General features: G+C 39.6%; 1 protein-coding gene across 1 annotated transcript in view; it reads right to left on the bottom strand.

The window, feature by feature from the left end:
• The window catches only part of NRG1 (neuregulin 1), a 1,121,130-nt gene that overhangs the window by 11,758 nt on the left and 1,092,073 nt on the right, over positions 1-17,299 (bottom strand). Inside the window, 3 exon segments of the mRNA XM_043561070.1 lie at positions 650-752; positions 5,435-5,458; positions 11,849-11,907. Coding sequence (XP_043417005.1) covers positions 650-752; positions 5,435-5,458; positions 11,849-11,907 — 186 coding nt within the window.

The following is a 17,299-nucleotide window of genomic DNA, read 5'->3' as shown; positions in this document are numbered from 1 at the left end:
CACACGGTAATTGTGTTTGTTCATAGGGACCCAGCTTCAAGGGCCAGACACAGTGAACACACATCTGCTTTAGTGTTTTCTCTAATTCTTTCAAAGCAAGATTTGCTTGATTTTCCTCCCATGAGATTCCTTTTGTACATCTCACGATTTGAGAGCATTTGAACCAGTAAGCTCATTAGATGGAACAGAAAATCAATCCCAATGATGTCTTTAAAAACCTGCATTCCCAACACCACCAAATGTTTCCTTTATCTCCTAAGTCTGAGTGCAAAGCAGAACACGTCCTCAGCAGGGATAGGACAAGTGCGCCTTGGTCACCGACTGCTGTCCTCTCAGGATGTGGTGCACGTCCACACGCACACGCATGTGCCCCACAGGCCCGTCCCTCCACCCCTTTTGATCACGGGCCGTGGTCAATGACCAGAAATCTTCTGAACATTTTCGCACAAACAGGCAGAGCTTTCTAGTTATGTGATTAGAAAAGGTCCTCCAGAGAGATTATTCTGGGGAGAAACATGAGAAGAAACATCCCCCTGCCTCCCCACTCCCCCTTCTCAAGACCAGGCCGTTGAATCTGTTTTGTGCAAAGCCCCGCCGGCTAGGCTGTCTCTGCGTGAAGGGGAGAGAGGCACGGAGGAGGAAGCTTTACTTGGTTTTGCAGTATGCCACCACACACATGATGCCGACCACAAGCAGGGCGATGCAGATGCCGGTGATGGTCAGCACTCTCTTCTGGTAGAGCTCCTCCGCTTCTGGAAAGGGATGAGAGCAGACGTCACCAAGGCCCCCTTACACGTGCCGGGACTTAACTGAACAGTTGGCATGCTGCGTTGGCATTGTCCATGTTCACAAGAAAGTAAATACGAGACAATTCATTACTTTTGCAGACATACTTAAGGTACAGCATACTCTGCATTGTACTTTGAGCATAAACAGCAAAGCCAGCTGGGGCCATGTGCGATAAAAAAAAATTACACTATTAAGTTACTTTACGTATAAGCTGCAGGTATATATGTATTAAACTGGCAAATCATCAACATTAATTATAAAATAATTATTTAGTCAAAACTGTAGTTTTTAATTAAATTAAAAAAAACCCATATCTTGCAAAGACAACAGGAATCAATGCCAATAAAACGAGTTGGGGTTGGAATCACTGGGGCCATCCTCCCCTCCTCCCTCTTCTCCATCTCCCCCCCCCCGCCCTCCCAAGCCTCTTTTTATTTCCCATCTATGTTATATTCCGGCGGTCTTTACAAGGAGCCATTTCTAAATTAAAAAAAATAAACTCAAAGACATTTGCAAACATGAGCTTGACTTGTAGTTAGCAACAAAACTGAGGCAGGAACCCTACGATTAAACTGTAAAATGTAAACATAAGCCACACGGTGGGGGTAGCAGCCTACTGTATCAGAGAAAACCCAATATGGTGGGTAAGATAGTCCTGGGCCAAGATGGAGATTTGTCCTTTGAAAGACAATTATTACCCCACCAGTTGTACTTAGACACCTAATGTATCTGTGTAAAGAAACCACTAGCATCCATGATATGCGACTTGGAATAGATTGTAATGCATTGCCGTGGTGACCAGCTTGGCAAATTAGCTAAGGTAGGTTACACTAAGGGAGTCTGGTGCTTAGAACTTTGGGTTAAGAGCATCACTGTACCCCCTTAGAACTCTGGGTTAAGAGCATCACTGTACCCCCAATGTGACCAGTATCTTATTCATGGAAGTCTTTCTATTTGCAAATCGGTTTTTGGGAGGGATCATTTGATTATACGTTGGTGGGTCAGGCTTTTAATGAGATTGGCAGATTTCATGGTGAACCTGATCCCTTAGGAACTGAGTTTCCAACTAGTCTAATTATATTTATTGGAAGATATTCACTGAGAAAGAGAACTCAACCAGTGTAGAATAAGCAATGTAAGTGGAACTTGCCAAATTGATTAATAAGCTGGTCAAAAACTGGAGGATGTTGTGCAAATGACGGTCTCTTATCTGGACGTCGACATGGGGCCTTAGGGAACATTTTTGGTTTACATTCTCAGTCTTAGCCACCACACCTTCTTCTCTGCTGAGAGAGGGCAAGTCGCAGAAAGGTCTTCTCGAAATGAAAAAGTGCGTTTTATTTTCTGTGATTCAGTAGACCTTACCATTAAACAAAAAAACATTTCCTACAAGCCAAGCCCATGGTAATCAAATTCCAGTTAACAGATCAGGAACATTGTCAAATCAAATTAATAGAGCACTGATTATTAACAGGAGGAGAAGGAGAATAGAAGTCAGCGGGTAAAAGACTAGAATGCTACAGAAATTCTACAAAAACAAACCAAAAGGGTGGGAAGTGGGAAGGAAAAAACAAACCAAGAGGACAGACAGACTGACAGAATGACGGAGAGAGGGAGGAAGTCGGGTACGAGGGAAAACAAGGTTGAAAGTGAAGGAGCCATCTGAAGTCCCTGGCACAGCATGCCCGATACTAAGGGAAGAAAAATAAATAAACAAAAGAAAACCAGAGGGAGGAAATGCTGGGCGGGAAGAGAAGGTGGATGTAAAGTTGGAAGGGTGAACCCATACAGCATAACTCCTACCCTAGGCTGGCGGTCACGTGGAAGCCACAATTAGAAAGCAAAGCAGCTGGTGCATTGCAAGGAAACAATGAACCAGGAGACAGAGTGGTGGCACATACTTTGGCCGCAAAAGTCAGATGATGAGGTGGAAGGTGAATGCTTCTTTGTTAATTGCTGTGTCTGCTGCCTCCCCTCCCCCACAGCCACAGGACAGGGAATCAAATTTTATGAGGTGTTAATCTGTGAGCTGGTGCCACGGGAGCTTCCTCCTTGACCTGGCATCTGGATCAGTTTTTAGCACTATGTCTAAGAAGGAGAGGTGGGGCCCGGGACAGGAGGCAGGGTTCCTGCCGGTGTGATAAGTTGGTTCGGAAACAGGAGTGTAGACGTGTCCTTGACCCTGCTTTACCCTGCCCTCTTTCGCTCACTCTCTTTTTTTCTTCTTTTGAAAGGAGGAGGGCTTGGTGGCGCTGGCATCTTAACGTTCTATTTTTAGAAAAAGCTGGGAGATTACATCCGCAAACCGTGAAAATGGGATGTATACAGGGACCCAAGGGGGAAAAGGTATCCCACTACTCCCAGGGATTCCGTTGAGAAGTTTTTCGGCGGTTGTTCGTTAGGAAAGAATAGACTGACCTCAGTTTGTCAGCAAATGTGGTATGATGATTCACCACTCTGCCCTACGTGATACGGGAAGACACGCATTTTCCAGCGAAATTGGTCATGGAAATGAAAAGGCAGCTCAGTAAAGGCCAAAGGGTAAAGAAACAAAGTGCTAAGATGAACCAACTAAAGACAAGGACCATGGAATACAGAAAGAGGATTAAGATTCTGTATTCACAACGGCATTTCCCGAATACATTAAATGTTTCCCAGTTCAGTTTCTATTCCATTTTCCAATGATTTACTAGAGCAGGGAACCCCCACATTATGAATGTGTTAAAAGGGAAATACTTGATGAACAATAATGAAAACAATGGGTTCTTTTGACCCCCCCCCCTTTTTCCTTATTATTATTTTTTTTTCCTAGCGTGACAGGGTCAATAGGGCAAAAGCAAATTAGAGGCAGCGCTGAAAAAGAGAATCCATCAGTCCAGTTGGCGGATGTGCCTTAATGAATGGAAACGCTTCCCAGTCCTTACTCTATGGTTTGGCTGAACGCTTTGCAGTGAATCAGATCGAGCATGTTTTTCTGTCTGATCTGGCCAGGCTAAGAGACAGAAGCCTTGTCTTTCTCAATTGCAATTGATCTTTAAGGTCTGATTTCCCTTAAGGATGGAACATTCTGGCTCAGTACACTGGCTGTCCTGAGACTTTTAGACCGTTTGCCTGTAAGAGGTGTGCAGATACCAGCATATGGTGTCTCTACTGCTCCTTCAGGTCTTACTGAGGGAGAAGTCGTATATCTGAACTATCCATTGCCCTACCTCATTGGGAATAGGAGTATTAAATTCTAGTTAGACCCTGAAGTGATAAAGTGGGAGAAAGATGCCTTTAGGGAAAAGGAGCAGGCGATAATGGATTTGTTTTCTCCCTGTAGGAAAGGCCTGTAAGCCTTTTTAGTAGGGGAACTATTTTTATCCAGAGGGAGGTTACTTGAATAGATCCCTCTCTCTCTACGTAGATAATCTGCCACCCAATGCTGATCATGGGACCTCTTGAGATTCTCACGCTTGGGAGAGATTCTCTGATCTGCAAAGGGCCACTCACATATAAGTGGGGGTTTTCTCATCACAGGAATCGTTTTCTCTTGGGAGTTTTTACAGGAGGAATGGTCAACCAATTGAGTTTCTAAACCTGTAACTGACAGAACTTGCAAAAGTCTTATTCTCCACGAATTATGGAAAGTATATTAGGTATAGATGGTGACGTTATCATCCAAACGAGAGCAGCAGTTATGCTACAGGGTGCCCTCACTGCATGATGTCACTGACACCAGCTGCATGGAGATCAGATATTCTGTTAATGAGGACATTGCTTGGTTGACCCATGGCCACATTCCAGGGCTGCTGGTGCTGTCCAGAAAACCCGGGTACCTGCGCTGTGGAGCCTCTGGGATGACAGAATGGTTTCCCTCTCCTCCCAGGACTGGCCCTTGCTTCCAATAATTTAGGACAAAGGCTTTCAAAGGGACTATGCCCCAATTTCATATGCTGCTAAGAGATATTTTGTGTTTACAGTGTGAACATGTCTATTTGATTACTTGTCTGGATGATCTTAGTGACTCAAGGTTAATTCCATTAGTGCTAGAATTTCCACTGAAAATAGCACAAGGCTTTTTTCTTTCTGTTTTCTATTTCCTTGCTCATAAGATAATGAAGTTGACTACAGCAGCGCTTGAACATTCCCAGAAAATCAGTCTGTGCCTACAATAATGTGTTGCAATGTCAGGGCTTTCTATGTTACTATATTAAATGGGTGATTTTTACAGTGTATGTCAAGTTCCCATCGGCCTAAGACGTGGCGTGCTTTTAAGTTGATGCATTTAGAGCTTCTTTTGTTCTCAGGCCTGGTTTGGTTCTTCCCATAGCCTTCCACACCTCTCCAACTTACCCCAGCTCTGAAATAACAGCATGGTCAGATCCAGAGGGTCAAGGTACGTGGGACATGTGTGAATTTGCAGCAGGTGAGGTGATTTTAAACTCTAAGTGAAGTTTGGAAATCTAGAAACTGCTGCACTCAGTGACATTTCGGTAAACTAATCATAGATGGGACGCGGAAAAATCATTGTTATAGCTGTATGATCCCTTCTGAAGGAAAAGGAAATTAGTTAGGAATTGAAAGGTAAGAGCAGAAAAGGAAAAGAATTCAGCTCAGAGGTTCTAAATTCTGCAGGCTAAAAGGAATGATGATTGGTCCATACCCATAAATTCAATCCCAAGATGCTCTGCCAATGCAGAAAGTTGACAAAAAAAAGAAAGAAAGGAAACAAGTTTCAGAAAAGAGCAATACACTGCGCTCCAAAACACATTACACATGACTATTACGGCTCTCTGTGCGTGCACACGGAACAGGACGAATGGTGGGTGGTTAACACAAGCAGTGCTCAGGTACGCCTCCGTGAGTCCGCGTAGGGGACTCGTCTTGTTAAAGAGGTGTGCAAATACCAGCACACCGTGTCTTTATTAACCCTTAAAAGAGCTTACTGAGGGAGAAGTTGTCCTCATTTGGGAATAGAAATATTGTATTTATGATAATAAAGAAAGGCATTCAGTATTATTTCCTTCCTCTCTTTAAAAGGCAGAAGTGCAGTTCCAGGGAGGTGATTTTTTTTGCCCAAAGGCACATGGTTGGCAGAGCCAGGGGTGGAAGCCAAGAGGACAGCACTCAGGTCTGAAAATTTTGTCATGCTGGATTTACAGTTTTTGTAGTTTGTGGCTAGTTATGCTCTCATATTTCTCGTTGTTTTGGTTATTAAAAAATATATATATATCTCCTCTGTTCCTAACCTTCTCCACTCTCCACCACTTACATGTTCCATTCACAGAAAGCAACAAATGCTTCTGCCCAAAAAACCAGAGACGAAATTGGGGAACAGAGCCTGCATCTAGTTTTTTCGAAGAACTCCTGCATGGCATAGGATAACTCTCGATGCCTTGTTTTTTCAAATTGTAAAAAGAAAAGGGGGTTGTGTGGGAGAAGGATCCAATTCCTGGGCTCCTCAGTTCAATGGATTACTTCCTCAAATAACAGAGAGCCAATCAGATGATCACTCCACGGTGCTGAGCTCCGACGGCCAGATGAGAGCGCAGGGTTCCGGGAGGGAACCCCAAGGTGTGAGCTCACAGGCCACAGTCCCGGCAGATGTGAGTGCAGAGACTCAAGACTAAAGGACTAGCAGAAACTGCACAGGTTCAAGCGAGGAAATGGGCGACATGGGCAAATTAAAAATAGAAACAAAAACCTTCCAGAAAAGATGCTTTTCAGGCTGAAGCAAAAACTGTTAATCAAATTTTATCGGGGGTGGTGCTGGTGGTGGCGGGGGACCCCTTAGGATTGCTTATTTGTGCGTGGATGGTGGAGAGGCACATGGGAAGGAAGGGCAGAAGGCACATGGAGATTCAGAGGTCTCCATTTCTTCCCTTGATCACTGACTCGAGAGATACCACGGTGGTCCAAGAAACATGACAAGGCATCGATCTCTTAACTTTGAAAACATGTGGTTGAGGGGTACTCCTCTCACAAAAACATCAGTCTGGGCATGGACAAAGCATCCTCAAGTAGAGAGGAGAAAATAAGGAGGGTCGTGTGCTTAAGTCCTCCTGTTTTCAGGTCCTGCCTCTGCCATTTGCCTGTTCAGTGACTTTGGACGTTAATTTCTCATTGACAAAATGCTTATGATACTAACACATGCGCCACAGGGAGACCCTGTGGAATAAAGGAGCCAGGAAATATGTCGGCCAACAGCAGAAGGGTTTAAGAGCTTGGAGAGTGGACTTATCTGGAGATCTACCTTGGGCCCCTTATCACATGTAGGTTTCCTTTTACCTAATTCATGGCCGGGAAAACTCTGAAAGCTGCTGGGATATACCCAAGAAGTGAGACTTTAAAAACTTTCTACCTCTTGAGGAAACGGAGCTCCCAGATTAAAAAATAAATCAGAGAGGACATTGAGTAACAGTAATAACGAGAGGTAGTGTGGACAATAGATCAGTCTGCCTTGGTTGGCCCGGGGTACTCAGGTGAATAGCCTAAACTTATCATAAGTTAAAAGCCACAGGATTCAGGATTGATTTGGTTGCACAATGTCCACAGCAAAAGTTAACAATTTATTCCAATCCAAACGAACTTCTCTTGTCTCTGTGCAACACTCAATTTGACAAAATATTTCCCCCTCATTTGCTTCCTTTATATAAACTTTGGAACACCAAGGATAAGAATTCATTTTCCAAGGAAGTGATAATAAATTTCCTTACACATTTCCTTGAAGATGTGACTCAGTTTTTCTCCCTAGAACCCCTTCCATCATATGCCTTTTCCTCCTACCGGTCAGTAATAATTTAAGGGTTAAAGCCGAGATATCTACAGAAACTCTTTTCAGAGAATCATTATTCCATGCCTACATGAACACTGCTAATGATCTATATTAGTTGCGTAGAAAGCTTGGTTAAGTCTTCAATAAAATTAGTAGCATGCCCATGCATACATATTACTGCATTTACAGTTTTATAGGTAAGTCTGTGAGCCTAACTATAATTTCATTTCATGGGAAGTCATTCATATCAGGCAGCTCCAATTTCAAATAATTCAAAGGGAAATTGGTACTTAAAATTGGAATCTCTTCTGGCCATAAGCCCTAACAAGGAAACAAGCAGAGGAAACATGCATCATTCTCGACCTGGAGCAAATACTGCTCTAATTTATTTTTACTATTGGTGGCTACATTTCTTTCATTGTGAGTCAAGAAAAGCAGAATACACAAACACTTTTCATTTGATGAAGAAGTTATTACTTTCTATCTGTTCTATTTAATCTAATGTTGGCTTAGGCTCATTATGTATCATACGCTTCCTATTGAACTTCTGTCTCGCCACTACATTTTTCAAATTAAATTAATAATTCAAAAACACAAAGGTTGCTGTAAACAATTTAGTTTCCTTTTCTACATGTGATTTCCTGCTGTGCAGTAAGCAATATAAAAAATTAATTTAAATCTAAGAGTCTTTAGAAACTATTAAATATTGACTCACTATTCCTTTGCTTGAGGATTTTATAATTGTTTGAAGGGAACTGATTAACCTGTAGGTTAATTTAAATTTTTCAATTGCATCAGAGAAAAGAACAATTAAACAACTTTCTTTTACCAAAATTATCCATCCATGCATTTACGGCTTCTGATAAAATCTGAAGACATTCAAGATTTTACTCTTTAATACTTTGGGCCTCCTTATGCAAACAATATCAAAGACATATGTATAGTCCTTTCTGCACCTCTGAGATTTCTAAAGGAGCTCTGTCAATGCCAGTGCTAAGTGGGACGTATTTAGTGTCTGACTTTTCATTTTTGACTTACCTTTACAAATGCAGATACTTTTTATTTTCACATATACAAATCCATATTGCCATTGAGCCTTTTGGAATATAATAGGAGGCTTTCTCCGCACTCCCAAGTTTCCATGTGCACAGAAGCACATTCACCAACACACACACAAGAAAGTCTAACACTCAGTTAGAATTTATGATAATTTATGTCATAGATTGTGTCTTTATTCTACTGTCATCCAGATACACGTTGGATAAATTAGTAATTTCAATGGTTTTTAAAGCATTTAGAATCAACACAAGTAATTTATGCACTAGTAACCTCTGATTCAAAATTACATTTAAGGAGATCTATTGGGATTACTCATGCTGACAATATGCCTAAAAGTTCTAAAATTGTACTCTGTAAAAATATTCTATGATTTGGGCTATTCTATAACTTATTATTATATATTAGTTTATATATGATATACTTGCTGTATACTGCCTCTAACTATTGAAGCTGTGTTTTTTTTTTTTTTTTTCTGCCCAGGAAGTCTATGGATCAATTATGAATTGCCTATATATGCACATTCTCCCCCCCCACCCCCAACAATGATCAATACAATGCTTGAAAGTAGGAACTCTGTCAAGGTAGGTCAAATTTGAAGCTGACTAACCTTGACAATATTTTCCTAGAAAGTATTATAAATATGTTTTATTTCAAGGCAAATGGCTGCCTTCAAGAAAGCCATATAAAATATACATTTGTTCTTTTCTTTCATACTTTAAATCCATTTTTATAAATCAATAAATGTCCCCATAGAATACTCTGACCAGAAAAACTGCATCAAATCCTAATAATGTAAGTTATGTGTTAATAAGCATTTTAAAAGCTGTACATTCTTTTATAATGTCATTCTTCCATTCAAAATGTGGTTTAGTAAGTCGAAAAAAACGTTTCTCTTTGAACCTGGGGAATATCTTTTCCTTCAAAATTTATGTTATGTGTTTCAGACTTTATGAACACAAACAATTAAAGTTTAATCATTACCACTGTGGCAACATTTTTTATCCTTTGTGCAGACTACACTGATACTTGAACATAAAGTTCTTAAAACAGCAAAGTGTATTTTCCTGCCTTCTATATGAGAGTCTGCAGAAACGAAAATTGAAAATTTAAGCTACAGAGGTCAGAAAATTAACGCTGGGCGAGACAACTTTGGAAAGCAGTTTCTGAAGGGAAGCTCTTGCTTTTCCAGATCCGAGGGAGCCCTGACGCACAGTCATCACAGACTGCTCATAAATTCACTTCCTATCAATCTTTGTTACATCAGGGTAAATATGAAGGCTGCTTTCTTGAATGTCTTCCAAAAGTGCGATCGAAAGCTTACTAAAGATTTTATTTAAGGAATCACACTCTGATTAAATACATAGTGGCTATTTTGAAAGAATATCTTCTGAAAAAGAAAATGGCCTAAAATAGAAGTTCAAAACATCTTCTTTGCCTACTGCTGTCAGATCTAACTGCATCATTATTTGGGGAAATAGCTTCATTTTAAAAATGCGATTCTCTATATAGTGCCCTAACGTTGCCTTCAGTGCACAATGAACTCGGTATAACACCAAACATTTAAGTGTGATACACATGTTCAGAATTTTCACTCAATTATACGATATGTTATCATATTTATACAGTCACATGATTTGCTAAATCTATGTTATTTGAATACAAACTGATTTCTGAAAGGAATGGCTTTAAAATATTCAGTAAAATTCTACTATTCCTCTTCTATTTTTTATTCTCCATCTTATCTACCTTTAAAAAGATTAATAACATAATCTTTGATATGTAGCCTGTGTAAATATGCCATAAGCACCACCTCACTAAATAAATGATTGAATATTATGGAAATGGCCTCCCCTCAATGAATATGAAATTAACTTTTCCATGAAATTTATTCTTCCACGACTGTTAACAGGAGGAACAGGATCTTATTCTTTGCATGCATACAAGTAAGGGTAAATCTCTGATTCTTTGAGGGCCCCCAAATGACCGGCTCGTATCACTATTCATTGTGTTACATGAATTTACACTGATCGGCTATGTCCAGTATTTTTCAGGGTGAGCAACTGACAATCCGAATCAGGGATTGATAAATCCAGCCCACTGCCTGCTTTTGTGAATAAAGTTTTAGTAGCACACGGCCATGCCTATCAGTTTATGCATTGGCTATGGCTGCTTTGTGCAGAGTTCATGGTTGTGCAGGTGACGGTTATCACCTGCAAATCCTGAAGTATTTACTATCTGATTTTTCACGGGGAAAAAAAAATTGTCACCCTTTCATCTCAATGAATAACTATATGGAATCCATTTTAAATACAATGCTTTGAAAGCTCCAGAATTAGAAGCGATAGCCCAGTTCACAGCAGAAGGACAAATGACATGATCTAGTTACCCGTGCAAATTATATACATGTGGATTGGGTCTTTTAAGGATGATGTTCAACCCTTCAGGAAGCCATAGAAATCCATCAAAATTTCCCAGTTCTGCATTAAAAATATATATCTGGATGCAAACTATTATATTTCAAAGTAAGTAACGAATATCAAAAAAACCCTATTTGTCCCTAAAATTGTCATTGAAACTAGCATAAAGAAATGCAAATATAAAGAAATGATTGTTTAAACTAATCCTGAATCACCTGTTTCCTAAGCAACATAAAGAGAAGCCAGGATATCTCATTTGCTGTGAAATGTTTGTAATTTTCCTACTCAGTGCTCTTTTTACACCTAAATGCAAACTGTTAATGAAGAGAAACATCTGAACTCTTTTTAGCATGTTTATTTGTTATAAATAACACATTCTGAGCCGAAATTAACTTACCATCATTTCAAGTGCATACTGATTACAATTTAGCAACATCCTTTGCAGGACGCTGCCATTTTATAAAGAAGATGGACTGTTTAGCAGAATGATTTTATTTTATCAATAACAGTGAGACTTTTAAATGCTTTTATTATAATTGCACTGTGTGATATTGGCTATCATTTTGTATCACATTATTCAGTATCCATTTCAGAAGCATCCGGAGCCTCACACACCTATTAGTATCTCAGAGCCCACTAGTCACGAACAGAGGAAGTAATACAATCGCTTGTGTTAATGTTCTCATGCGACAGGCAGAGGCAGTCAATGTTAGACCTGGTAAAACACATCTATGTCTAGGTGAAATCTGAGGGGAGATGCAACAAGAAAGCGGCAGCGACTGAGCATGCTCCTACTCAGGCAGAGACAGAAAGGGAGTGGACGTACTGTAGAAGCTGGCCATTACGTAGTTTTGGCAGCGATCACCAGTAAACTCATTTGGGCACCTGAGAGAAGAAACAAAAAACAATGGTAGAAAAAACAGAGAAAAAGAGAAGAGGTGAATATATGCTAGAAAGAAGCTCCTTCAGTGTCATTTGACTGAACTTGGCGAGTTCACCCTCAGGAACTGAGTCTTTGTCCTAACCATGGTTTTCAGACTCTGGCATTTCCCTCAAAGGATTAAAAATCAGCACAAAATGGGGTCCTAGGGTTTGTATGACAGAAAGGAAGATGGCAGCATTTGAAGTGGCTGCTTTCTTTCAGAGGGACTCGCTGAAAATCGCATCTGATGGTTTCTTTATCTCCGTTTTCCACGGGACATCTTTGGTCAAAAGTGCCGGAAAGAAATGGTTTTTGGTTGGCCTGCCTGCCATGGTCACCAGAATCCCTGGCCATCGGGACTGGTCATTCTAATTCACCCCTATGATCTTTGGGGCCCAAGCTGAGAGACAGTGAAACAAACTCACACTGAATGAGTTGATGCCCCGAGTGGCTAAACCATCGTTAGGACAAAAGGAATCAGTTACAACTGAACTGTAAAAGCACCAAGTGGTAGTAATTGTTGCTGTAGTTTGGGGGAGAAAGCAAATTTCAGATTATTTTAACATACTTTCTTGGTTTTGGACTTTCATGGGCACATTCTCAGTACATCTTGCTCCAGTGAATCCAGGTTGGCACCTAGAGGGCAAAAATGTGATAAGCAATAGAACGCTAAAGACACTGAATTTTCAGACTGGCAATTTTCCTCCTATGGAATATGGAGATTCCTACAATGACCTGGTGGCTGAACAACATAAAGAAAAGGAAAAGAACACATTTAGAAAACCATGTTCCATGGAAACTGCGGGGCACATATTTTTGTTGTTGTTTGCTTCAGTCTTCATAAGGCATTTAATGATAGATGAAATTTAACTCCCAGGGAGGTTGACAAGTTACATAGGGCTGGCAAGGCCTGTGTAGCTAAGTCACTTTCCCTCTGGCATTTCCTTATCTGCCACTGAGCAAGGACTCCTATCTTGTTAAAACACTAGTTTTGATAAGGTCTTGCATGGTTCCATCCATAATCTTTTATTATTTAAAGGGTCCTGAGCTTTTCCCTTTATAGACACTCAATTTTGTGCTTTCATAGGTACCTTTATGTTGTAAGTTCAATCATCAAACTACAATAGAAGTCAAGCGCTTACACACTCCAGTGATTACTGACCAGAAAAACTATATGCCTTATTTTTTTTAAAGGTATGACAAATTAGGTCTCCTTTTTAATACTGAAAGACAGAAAGAAGCAGACATTTATTAGCACAAACTTCACTTCATCCAGTGATCCTCAAAGACAAAAGCATTTTTAAAATTCAAAGGGTGGTTCTACTGTAGTACTTAATAGGTGTCATTTCGCATTTAAGGTGAAACTATTTTTAAACTGCATCAAATTTTCGTTTTACTCACATACATTCACCTATCCAAATTCTAGAATCTTGATATAATAAATATCGTTTGTAAGGTCATGCAGTGGGGATGTGCCTAAATATGGAAGTCCTTTCTAGGTGCTGTTTTTGTTGCTATTATACCAGTAATGAAAGCATTTCATATTGGATCCATTTTACGCAGTAACATGCTCTAGTCAAGAGGGCCATCAAAAGGTTCTAGGAAGCAAATTAGCTTATAGATGCTCAACAACCACAGTCATGGTTACTATCCATAGTTCATCTATACCATAACTATCATGCAAAGCCCCTAATAAAATGTGGTTGTGACAGCACATACCTCATGATTTACACATGACCGGCCCTTTCTTCTCCATAGTAAATAAGAATAAATATTATCTTTTTGGCATCAAAGCAATGTGAATAAAACCAAGGATATTTTTCTCATTCCCCTTAAAACCAAATTCCATGCCAAAAAAGTGTTATCAAGTGATTTGGTATATCTAATTCTATTTCATGAAGAATGGCCTGCAAGATAAAATACTAAAGTTCTGGATTTTTATTACTATGAGTTCTTGTGTAACTTAAATATAATTATGATCACTGGTATTATCAATAAACTTAACAATGAATATCTTATATTGATACAGCCCTTTTAACTCTTCAAAACACTTTATACACACACACACACACACACACACATACACACACACACATAGATATATATATAAAATTTGAACAAATTCTATCTATCTATATAATTGAATTGGTTTCTTTGGTTAGAATATTTTTGCAGCAGTGAATAGAGGAAGATCTACCTAGAGAAATACAGAAATAAGAATGATAGCCTGTGAAGCTGGGTCATTTTTTCATAAAGATGTCACATGCTTCAATAAGAATGTCTTCACAGATATATAAGGAAAATGCATGGAAATCTATTTTTCATATAATGTATTTAACATAATGACTTCTGAAATATACAGGATTTTTGTTTGTGTATTTGTTTCTGAACAAGGACTAAAATCCACATGGACATAGCCTACGATTAAGTAGGTACTCCAGAATTAAGGGCATATTCTACAATGACCATTTTCTCTTACCTGTTGGCATTATTGATAACAATTATAATTCTCTTATTGATCACACAGTAATCCACTTGTTTCATACAATGAACATGGTAGAAGACATGTGAACACTGTATGCATGTGTGTGTGTGTGTGTGTGTGTGTGTGTGTATTGGGGGGTAGAGGTGCAGAAGGGGGAGAACCATTTGAGGTAAGCAGTGCATTGATTTAAGTAAGGATCATAAAATGAACATATAGTTGAAGAATCATGAGTCGCTTAAGAAAAGGAATGCATTTATAGAAAATTGTCACTTATGCATCTTGGATGCCAGTTTGGGGATGAGAAGGCACAGGACAAGGAGGCGATGCAGATCAAAAATCTTATCCAATCAATTTTCTAATTAGTACGAACTTCTAAGGTGATGTTTCCTAGGGAATTGGCCTATGGCATGGTGGTTTATCTCTATCATAAAATGACATGGATACTTGGTACACTAACACTAGATATGCTTAAAATATGCCAATCTTTTTTGGAACTATCAGCTGTATCTGCACCAGGACTATTCTTGTGGTAATGTTTATCCTCAGATACATTTTCTTAGGGTGAAACATTATTATTCAAAGTGTGGCTCACGGACGAATGGCACCAGCATCTCCTGGGATCTCGTTAGTAGAAATGCAGAATTCCAGGCCCCCAGTTTATAACTGCTAACTAAGAATCTGCGTTTTTAACAAGATCCCCAAGAGATCTGCATGTACACTAACGTTCAAGATGTCAGAGACCCTGACCTTGGAAAACGGAGACTAAGCCCGTCTATCCTGGCACCACAGTATCTTGCTGCCTCGATGTGGGCAGCCCATTTGACTTCATGGGGCCACAGGGATAAGATGAAGGGATTTGACTAAGCGGTTCTCAACGGTTCCTTTCACCACAAAGGTTCTGGAAATCAGTGCTCATCCTAACACATGGAACCACTGTGTGGAAACTGACAGCATTTCTTCTGAATGTGTTACCAGTCATGGAGGAGGACTCAAGGACTTTTAAAAAACATTTTTGATACAATGGATTTTTAAGACAATCATGGAGGTAAAACAAACTGCAAATACCTATTCCTAAGCAATTTAAGTGTTCAGCAACAACTGTTGGAACTGTATGGAACTTTTGGGGACCTCTAGAGTTGTTGCCAAATCAAATTGAAAGAAGCAGAAACAGATTTTGCCTGTGCAACACTGCAGACCGCATTGACTGTGGAGAGAAGGCATATGCAAATGGAAGCTCATCTGATCGATAAGCTCTGATTAAATTCTATGGAATTACTTCTAAAAGAATAGGGAGACTGTCTGGCTTCTGACATGTTTCTAAATTAGCACTGTACATTAAGCATCCAATCTATCACTTTCTTTGGAGATAAGAGTATGGTAAATTTAATCTCATTTTGAACAATATGCTTTGGCACGAGTCTGGGCAAATTCCAAGAATTTTGTCTCTTAGGACAATCTGTTTGAATAATAATCAAGCCTCTATTGTAGCTTCTATATATATTGTTTTAGTATGTGCTCTTAACATGAGCAATGATCTTTGTTTTACATTTGTTCTTAATGCGATGAAAATTCGCAGATCGTTTCGTCCAAACTTAGGTATCCCCTCTCCCAACTGACCCTTCCCTGACCTCCACCTCTCCATCTCCCACTTCCCTGCCCTGGCTGAGGAGTCTGTCTTTGCCTCTCACACTGCACCCTGTCCTGATCTCTTTCACAGCCCTCACCTGTCTGGGTTGGAATTCTCTGTGGTGAGGACAGTGACCATATTTTGATCGTTCTGAATCTCTAATTAAAAAAAAATTTTTTTAAAAACATTTATTCATTTTTGAGAGACAGACAGAGAGAGCACGAGCAGGGGATGGGCAGAGAGAGAGGGAGACACAGAATCCGAAGCAGGCTCCAGGCTCTGAGCTGTCAGCACAGAGTCCGAAGTGGGGCTTGAACTCATGGACTGCGAGATCATGACCTGAGCTGAAGTCGGACGCTCAATCGACTGAGCCACCCAGGGGCCCCACTGTATCTCTAATTTTAACACAGTGTCTGCCTTGTAAAAAACTCTCATAAAATGTTTGTTAAACTGAGCCCAAGATAGTATTGGACGGCAGCGTCCAATAATGAACTGTATCAAAGAGACTTTCATATAGTCAATTGATTTGTCAGGTATAGGTCAATATTGAACTTCTGGCTTTTATTTGTATAGTTTATGACAGACTCTCCTCTGTAAACTCCTACATAATTTCTTCTTAATAGGAGCTCCCAGTGCTGCCCTCACGGGCTCGCTTCCCTAAATAGAAACCTTTAACATTGTGTTTGGAATTGGAAAGGGCTCTGTAACTCTTTAATAATGAGTTATTATGTCAAATTTAAATACTGTTGCTGAAATACCAGTTTACTTGGATTGAATAAAGTAGTACAATCTAGTGACCAAGACTTGCACATAGCATTGGTAATAACCTTAGTTCTTTTCTAGTAATAACCTTAGTACTTGGTGACTATCCTGATATGTTTACTATGTAATCAGTAATACATTAATGTATTTTGAGAATCAATTTAGTGCTTGGTGTAGTTTTTATATTCTAATTGGATATTTCCTTTTTTTTTTTTTTTGGTGGAGGCACCAGGCATATTCAAAGATATTACATACCCCCAAGAAACTTCTGGTTATTTAGCATTTGCTAATTTAATAAACCATTATAAATGGTTTTATGGTTTTATCAATTGATGGTCAAATTTTAAACCATCCTTAGACATCATTTATTTCTTGGTTTCATTAATTTTCATCAGGTCCTCCTTAATCCGGCAGCAAAAGGGAAACAAGGTCTACACCTGATATTTCCTCATTCTTAGTCATCACAATGATATATTTGGAC

This window comes from Prionailurus bengalensis, chromosome B1, assembly GCF_016509475.1.
Source record: "Prionailurus bengalensis isolate Pbe53 chromosome B1, Fcat_Pben_1.1_paternal_pri, whole genome shotgun sequence".
Lineage (NCBI taxonomy): Eukaryota > Metazoa > Chordata > Mammalia > Carnivora > Felidae > Prionailurus > Prionailurus bengalensis.
The sequence above is the reverse complement of the archived record's forward strand: the minus strand, read 5'-3'. Positions and strand labels throughout refer to the sequence as shown.